Source organism: Empidonax traillii, unplaced genomic scaffold (genome assembly GCF_003031625.1).
Source record: "Empidonax traillii isolate 1590-97213 ecotype Southwest subspecies unplaced genomic scaffold, ASM303162v1 scaffold2731:size32022, whole genome shotgun sequence".
Taxonomy (NCBI): Eukaryota; Metazoa; Chordata; class Aves; order Passeriformes; family Tyrannidae; genus Empidonax; species Empidonax traillii.
In genome coordinates, this window is record NW_020957924.1 from 22,660 (window position 1) to 32,022 (window position 9,363).

At 37.2% G+C, this 9,363-nt stretch overlaps 1 protein-coding gene across 1 annotated transcript in view; it reads right to left on the reverse strand.

Annotated features, from left to right (window-relative positions):
* Positions 1 to 8,135, reverse strand: part of LOC114072178 (ADAMTS-like protein 1) — a gene marked incomplete at its 5' end in the record, with an annotated part of 19,934 nt that extends 11,799 nt beyond the window's left edge. Inside the window, 2 exons of the mRNA XM_027910099.1 lie at positions 259 to 459; positions 7,982 to 8,135. Of these exons, the coding sequence (XP_027765900.1) occupies positions 259 to 459; positions 7,982 to 8,135 (355 nt within the window). The remainder of the gene's footprint in view (positions 1 to 258; positions 460 to 7,981) is intronic.
* Positions 8,136 to 9,363: the final 1,228 nt, after the last annotated feature.

Consider the following 9,363-nt stretch of genomic DNA (forward strand, 5'->3'; position numbering starts at 1 on the left):
AAGTATAGCTCCAATCAGTAAGGTGTGTTTTATGCTCAGCAGACCAGAAATATCTGGTGTTGTTTTGGTAAAGTAAAACCACTTTAAAAGACACTGTAAGGTACCTGGAAGTCCTGAAAATCTATATCCATGCTAATAAAGCATCAAACCATCTTCTTCCTGATGTACATGGCAATGGTTTCAGAGAGAAGTTCAGGATGAGAAAGGCAGTGCAGGGAAGACCTTTCCAGGGTAGCAGGACTGAAATTGTAAAATTACCTTGTATAACCAGGGACATTTTTTGTGTGAGTGAGCCAGCCTCATTTTGAGCAAGGCAGCTGAATTCACCATCAGTGAAATCACTGACATTGAGTATCTGAAGAATCCGGCCTGCTGCCAGGAGATGATGTCGCAGACTGAGAGGCTCACCAGAGTTAAGCCAGGTGATGTTTGGGGTTGGATGACCATCAACAGCACAACCTAAAAAACAGGGCCATGAAAGAAACCTATTGAGTACCTAATGTGTACTGAACTTGCTATAAAGTGAAGTGGCTGAACTTGCTATGAAGTGGCCAAAGTTAGGGGAAGTAGTCAATTCAATCCCATTTTCTCCTCATAATATCTCATAAGGAGAAATAGTAATTCTGTAATAACGAATACCTTTTCATCTACTGGGAAAAAAAAAAAAAAAAGGCTTTGTAGGGTTCCCAGTATTTTGGATCATCCTCATTTTGGTATTGAAGAAAGTGCGATAGGGAGGTAACATCTAGCATAAACTAAAGGAGTATGCTTGAACATGAAATACAAACAGGACTTGGTCTCCAAACTCCCTATTTAAACCACAGGGCCACTTTACTCTTCCTCTCTCTCTTTTATTTTTTTTTTTTAATTATTATTATTTTTTTGTTTTGTTTTGTTTTGTTTTTTTTAGTTGGTTGGTTTGATGTGGTTGGTTGTTTTTTTCTGGGGGTTTTTGGTTCTTTGCTTGGGGTTTTTATATTAAAAATCAGAAATTTTTGTTAAACAAAAGACTTGTTAAAAAAACCAAAGAACCTTTAGAGGTTTGCTGGTGGTGGTGCTTTGTCGCACCAATGGGCAATTCTCCAAGCAACAACCAACCAAAACCAGCAACTGAAAAACCCTGATGTTCTGAAGCATTGTGTAAAGCCTGTGCATCATCAGCAAAGCTGATGAGGCTCAGGTTCACAGTGAGTTCTTTGCCTGTTGACCTCCTGACAGGAGCGTAACTACAAGACTCTGTGGTCCTCACACCAGCTGCGCACTTTGCCAGTTTCATGACAAACTGCAGAAAATTTATGAGACTGGCATAACTTGGAAAAAGTAGCTAAGTTGCCTTACCTATTTCATGGGAAAAAAAAAAGAAAATAACTAGGTGATTTCCATGGTGCAACACATCCACACCAACTGCAGGGGTAGGGAGCCAGAAACACGTGTGAGGGACAACATGTACTACTTGGACTGTTTGTGGCTTAGGCTGGTCCTGCTTTCCTGTGCCTGTCAGTGACACATGAAAGTCTTGTCTAAGTTTCTGTGAATGCAATCTATACTGACTGTTAGTTTATACTGTTTGCTTATGTTAGTATGTATGTGAATGAATGACTCTACTGTATACAAAATCCCTTCTGAAAGAAATGTACTATATAAGCAAATGTAACGTGAACAATCACACTAGCAGTGTTCAAAAGGAATGGGATAAAAAAAAAGAAGAGTACAAATTTAAAACACCAAAAATGGAAGACTGTTCTAAGATTAAGGAATTATTGCATCAGCTCTCATCTCCATGTAATTCAATTATTAGTTATTAATGACTGAGACAAATAAGGATGTGAATATGAAGTCTCTGTAACTCCATTACACAATGAACACTCACTGCAATGTGACATTTTTGTTACTGCTCTTCCTTTCATTCTTGTCTGTCCACCTGAGGAGAATCTCAACTAATATAAACTAAGCAAGTATTGTTCCTACAGGAGAGACAAAATGACTTATAGTTGCTGCAATGAAGATTTTATTTACATATACATTTCTTTCCTTAAGAATTGGCTATATCTCACTGAGGTGCCTGTCACTGCAAGAATAAAAATACTATAGCCATAAATTTACCCAGAAAGGCTGAAGACTTTGATTTCCAACCATTATCAAGACCAAATCTTTGAGACTTAAGGAACACATTAGTTTGTTTAGTAACCCTTGCTAGCCTTCTTTTGACTTTGGTCACACCTCTAAACTAACAGTAGGGATCTGGGCTACTATGGTCTTTACTTGTGTGCCTTCTGCCATTAATCATACCTCCAATTACACTGTTCCTATGACAGAAGATGCTGTCTTTCCCATTTTCTTTATTTTCTTGCTTATATAGCAGAAGATCTCACACAAGATGGAAAATGCCAGTGGTGACCCATGGCATGCACCAGCCATTGTCAAACTGAGAGGCAGATCCAGACGCCAGGGAGAAACCATCTGCCACTCAGGATTATAAATATTGGTGCTTGTGGGGTGTGGCTATACCAGGTGCTGCAGAGGCATTCTGGGAATTGTAGTTTTAAAGTACTCTGTTGCACATGCTCACTTGAATGCTTGTATGGGATTGGCTTAGGAAGTTACCTGTGTGACGTGGGATCATTTGAAACTACTATTTAAGCTGTGACTGATTAAAGAGAGATTCGTTAATCACCACACTGGTGTTCACCATGGTCCCTATGGGACTTATTTATTTATTATATTAATAACTGCTACAGGTGCTCTCACTGGTGCAGTGGCTATATGAGTCTTTGCTGTGTCCTCTGTTGCTGTCAAACTCTGCCTGCATCCACAGTGGAGAAGGGTGTGGGCTGGCTACAGCTGCCTTCTGGGGCTCATTCACTCTGTGGAACCGGTGTGGCAGAGAGCAAGGGCTCCACAGCAGAAGACTGACACAGTAGGCTCCACAGCTGCAGTGACAAAGTTGCACTGGAAAAGACCTAGTTAATGCAGATAAATCTTTAAAAAAAAACAAAGAAAGAAGGAAGGAGGAAGGCAGAATGAGAGAGTGCAAACTGTTCACAGTGGTCTCACCTCTTCCCTTTTTTAAAGTTTTATTTATAGGGGTGAAGAGTCCGCTACTTGTTTTAAATTCCTTGGCAAGGTCTAATGCAGTTTTATCCTTTGCAGTTATCTCTACCCAGCACTCATATTCTGGCTACAAAGACACAGCATTCTTTGCTGCTCAGTCCTTTTTCCTGTTTTTGTAAGCTCTCTATTTATTCCTCTTGTGTTTCACCTTTCTGTGTTTTTCTCACTCTTATGCTGAAAAAATAACTCCTGCAATTTCCAGGATACTCATTCCCAGGTAAATATGACATGAAAGATTTTAGCCTCATAAGTTTAAGGCTGTCTAAGTTAAAAGCAATGGAAACCAAAGGAATATACAGGAAATTGAGAAATTTATCAATAAGTGGCTCTGGCTGTTGCCTACAGTATTCTAATTTTTTAGAGTTACTTGTCTTTTAAGATAATTGTAGTGATTTCCACAGGTCAGCATATAGTCATGACAACTAACAAAGACACGCTTTGAGCTCAGTTTTACTGTTTGCATTTGCAAACAGTCTGTATAGTGTAAAGGAAGAAAGCAGAAAGGTCAGTTTGATGTTATGCACAGAGGAATTGAAGTTGACTTCAGCTTGCAAATGGCCCTAGTTCATGCTCTTCTTCTTTTAAAAAATTAGTGTCAGGAAAACCTGAAGAATCTTCCTAGTACTGACTATTTTACTTGCTTTATGTATCATTTCCTCTTCCAAAATGTATATATAAAATCTTAGCTAAAGGAACAGCCAGTAATTGATAATATGGGGGAAAAACCCCAAAAACTATTCCCTAGATATGTTTTACATGAGTAATTATTACTTAATTGCAAAACTTTACTAACATCTTTCAGTCACATTTCACAACTGACATTTCCTATATGTTTCCCACATGTATGGATGCATAAGTTGTGGGATAATGTTTATGCATTATATTATGAGAACTAGAGTACAATAAAACTCCATGTTTCATTAATATCCCCTTCTCATCTTCCACCAATAGTTTTAATATCATTTAATGCAGATAATTAACAGTCCCAGTGGACAGTACTTTATCCTTTCAAAGCTCAGCATCTGTCCCTATAATGCCTGAGAAGGAAAAGCTGGCTTTGTTTCCAGACAGCACAGCTTTAGGTTATTGAAACCCTTGGGAAGATGAGCAGGGAACATATTTTTGGGACTACTTTGAGCAGTGAAAGCTCTAGCAATAACACACCCTTTCTCCTTTAGTCCTTCTTAAGTAGAGAAAGAAAATATTGCCTTCAGCCTCCTTTCCAGTGTCTAGTGGGACCCTCAATTCATTCAAAGCCATGATGGGTAACTAATGTATAAAAGCTGGAGATACAAACAAAAATCTAATAAAATAACATCTTCTAGTAGGGAAAATATTAATATTTCAAAGATAACAAGGGGGTATTTGGAAAGGGAAAACCAATGTTTCACAACAGTGCTAATAATTCTTGAGAGGAAGGAATACATACACACTGCAGGCCAAATTCAGCCCCCCATTACAGCTTTGCAGCAGTTTCTGAATCACTGTAGCTGCAGAAAGACCATGGGCTACCACACTATTACTAGGAGAACAAAATACAAAGTATGCATCACTTTTTCACTTGCAGACTTGAATGAAAGGAAAAATAAAGTGCAAAGGCTGTTGATTTTAGAATTCCTTTTTTTTTAGCAGTCCAATACCTTAAATGAACAAAACTATATAGAAAGTACTGGTAAATACTGGTAAAAATGTCACGTAATTTTTTGTAAGTATTAAATACATTTCATAATGTAAATACAAAAATACACCATTGCCTTTAAGAGAGATATCTAATCTTGAAATATAGATTATTTCCAGGCTTTCATATTTATCTAGCAAGTAGCTCTCTAATTTTACTATTGACCTGATGATTAGTCCCTGGCAATATTTCTAATCTTTATTGAAGACAGAATCTGAGTGAAGAATTCAGGTCAAGATCAGGTAGTTTCTTTGAATTTTTTTTAAAGGAACCTGTCCTGCAGTCTAACCTCAACAAGCTATTTAGCTTTCCAACTGTATCCCTGATGCTGCTGTGCTGTGGGAAGTAAAATTACCTTTCCCATTCTCCCAGAAGCTAATCAAGAGAAGTGAAGGTGCGTTCTGTCTTACCTTAGGCTAAAACATGTGCCAGCAGTGCAGCTGGACATCAAACTCTTGCCTTCTTAGCCTCAGGCCAACACTTTTATATTTGGAAATAATTTTTTAAATAGATAGAGGTAGGTCTGAGTAACACGGCCTGGTTGTAAACACACACTGTGGTTTACAACTGGAATCCATTGGTATTAATGTCCAACCATATACTTGTAGTTCAGTTTTACACCCTTGCTATTCATCAGTGATCACTGCAAAATAGACGGATGTTTGTGCTGCATTGGTTCAAAGTATTTTGAATTACCAAAAATAAGGCTGAATTTGACAAGAAGCAAGCGCACTGATTGGTTAGGGACTGCATGTATTAGGACACCACAAAGTATGATAAATGTAGGACAGAAAGTTCACAGAAAACTTCAGCTAGACTTACAAGCCAGAAGGCCCATGTCCCTGCCTCTGCAAGTCACAGACATTTACCTATCCAAACATAAAAATGGGAGATGAAAAATGATTGCTGACTACTATCTGAAATGCCTGGTAAAGATGGAGAGAAGGGGTTTTGGCAGTAGTATTGTTAATTACATTAAACCTGAAACAAAGCAAACTAAGGGTTTCTAGGTATATCATACTGAACTCTGACAGTAAAGTGTTGTAGACCACAATACATGGTGTTAAAGTAATAAATTTAATGCAGCTAGAGGACTTGAAATATGACAGTATTTCCACTCTAGCCTCTACATTCAAGGAGGTAAAGTATACTTTCAAAACAGAAGCCAGATTAAGAATGAAATGAAGAACAAAATGCTCAGAACAAAATGTAGACAAGCCACAGATCAAACTGAATAGATACTAGCTCAGTGCCTGTACTGCTATGTTGTGACTGAACCATGCTACTGTGTTCACACTATGCAGGTAAAATAACAGGCAGGGAGAAATGTTTCCCCAATTTCCTGTCATTCCCGATTTTCTCCTTAGATGACTGAAATGAGAAACGCATGTTAAACTTAAGCAAATTAAATTCAATTCCATCCTGTATCTAACATAAGGATGAAAATTTGTATTCAACTTTTAAAACACAATCAAACCAAATGAAGGTAGGTAAAATCCGGTCCGAAAGTCACATATGTGTAAAGCCTGTTTTTGCTGAAGAAGCAAAACTAAGAGACATGTCTTGATAAGTTTGTCTCATGGGAAAAGACCTTTCAATATACTACAAAGTGCAAATTTAAACACTTAACTCGGGTTGTTATGCAAATTAGTTCTCAGTGCTTTCACACATTAAATGAAATAAAATTTATAAAAGATAATGTGACCTGAAAACCCCCCAAAGAATTAATGTTACTGTAAGTATAATCTTTACTTATAATTTTTTAATGGAGGTCAAATAACATGAATTTATGTTAGACAAGGAAAACAATGTATTTAGGATTTTTTTAAATAGGCCAATTCAGTGAGTATAACAAAACCATATTCAAAATTATTTATTCAATGCTAATAAATACCTTCAGATATTTCCTCCACTGAGGACTATTTCAGGTTTTTTCCTCCACTGAGGACTATCTGCAGGTTTTTTTACCAGCAGAAATGTAATTCAGAGCTGCATGCTTAAAGCCATTGCAAATATATGCAGAAGTCAGCATTTGAAAAAGTAAACCTTACAAAACTGAAAACATAAATAGAAAATCTCCACTGTGAAAATAAAATCTTAAAATTGCTACTAAATGTAAGGAAAGAATTCTTTGGAAAGTACATAGATAAAAACACTCAGGACATCTACAGATCCCTTGCTAAAAGTTTCAGATCCCTGCCTCTCAAAAGAGATATGATTGTTCTCAAACTATAAGGCTTGACAAGTTTTCACCATATGCAGTAACAAGGTCATTAGAAAAGCTGTTTGGCTATCCGAACGTGACAGTCAAGAGAGGCTCAAGATCAGCATGTGAAATTAAATCATAAAATAAACATACCCTGAACTTTAGAAAAGGATGAGGTTCCCTCTGCAAACAAATCACACCCCCAGATCTGAAAGGATTTACAGCATATAAGAGAACTTGCAGTGTAAAGAGGATAAAGAATATGGAAGGCAGAAAACAATGAAAAGAAGAAAAGCATTTAATTGGGAATGATTTCCTTATGTGGCTTTATGCAAACATTGGTTGTTTGATATAATGAAGAGGAATAAAATAACCAGATTGAAACAGAGAGCTTACAAGATCAAAACATGTCTCGAGGGATAGGCAAAACCTGGAAAAGGCTCTGAAGAAGGAGGATATACAATATGAGTAGCAAACATACGGAAAGACGACTACCCAAATGCAGAAGAAAAATTAAAACAGAACAACCAGTGTTTCTTCTTTTACATCAACTGGCACACCAGTTTGCGACATCTTTGCACTGAATGAGACTCCCAGCTCCTCAGAGCAGGGACTGCTTCTTATGAGGTGCTACAACAATGACCTTATTCAGCACGCAGCTTTGGACTGACAGAAGGACAACATTTTTTTAAAATGAGTTTCTGAGTTCTAAGAACTATTTGGCAGTGAATATGACTGAAAATGCACAGTTGATTTGATGTCTTTTGTCCCAGTGGCCGTGGCTGGATAACAGTATCCTTAACCGTAATGGATAATCAGATGCATAACTGTAATATATCTCTAAATAATCCTTATAATATATATAAATAATAAATAATATTTATTATAATTATTTATGAATTATTTATAATAATAAATAATATTTATAATAATATAATCTCTAAATCTCTTTATAATCTAAAAAAATCTGAAAGCACTTGACTTACCTATGAGAGCAGAGCTCCCGGGACTGACAGCCAGTTTTGTTCCTGAAGGAGAGGTCAGCACTGAATGAGTGCTGGGCCCAGCACTGGAAAGCACTGCTGCCAAGTCTTCTAGGTAAGGAAGAGGTCGTGGAGGCTCTGGTAACAGATTGGGAGACTGAAGTGACAAGCAACACTATAGCAGAAAACACCTCTGGGACAAGAAAAAAAAAACCACCAAAAACTATTGCTGCATTATTTGCTGCACTGCAACATAACCATTTCAGAGGGACAGATTTAGCAACTTCAGGCAACTACCAAGAGTGCTTTGCCTCATGTTAGGTAAGGCACTGGCGAAAGGATTAAAATAACATCTGGGTCAGTATAACCACAAACCAAAATAAATTCTTTCTGAAGGCTATCACGGCATTCTAGTTGTCCTTCTTCATAAGTGAAGAAGGTATATGGTATCAGGAGATACAGCAGCTTGAAAGAAAGAGCAAATTTATACAGCACAGAAGCCAAATCTAATGTTCATGGTAATTAGTGAAAAACTTTCCAGTGTCTGCTGCAACCTGGATCAAGCCCTGATTAATATGGTTATAACCCTGCCAAATCCTGGGGTATGCTTAGGCAGAGCTCCAAAGGACTAAAAGTTCAGAGCTCAAGAGGATCAGTCTATGCTGAGAACTGCAGGAGTTCTTTACTAATCATAATGCTATTTTAAAAATTAACTGTAATACCTATCATTCCCAATTCTATTTGTCATGAAAATGATGGGATATTTGATTTAAATGAATAGCGGCTTCATCATCTTTTAATAATATCTTGGCACACATTAGGCAAATTTTCTACTGCTGATAGCATTGAGCACCAGAAGTACAGGTCATGGATGCTTGAACTGTTTTATTTCATCAAGGAGCTAAAAATGTCATTTGCTTACAAACACAAGCAGCTTGCATAACTCACAGTAACTTACCATCCTTAAAAGCTAAGCCGTTTATAACGATCAGAAAAGAATTTACAGATCACGTGGGAGTTTTTATTTATAGGTTGAAACTCAGCTGGGGAGTTTTTTTAGATTCTTTTTTTTCTTTCTAGACAGATTCTAGAGTTAGTCTATTTTGTAGGAGAAATATGTGAACTTTCATTTTAGTATTTTCTGTGAAACTGAGAAACCTCATTTTAAGACATCCTCTTGAAGCTCATTCTAGTCATGAAAGATGAGAACTGTAACAGATACTCTAATGGTGTTGTACCAATAACAGAGATTAGGGTTCAAAATTTAAGACTCCACTATCAAGTGCAGTCAAGTCGGGTTGGATCATTCATCTGCCAGGCATGCAGAAATGACAGAAGATGAGTTACTAGGAAAGGAAACCCCTTACCCACACATCCAAATACCA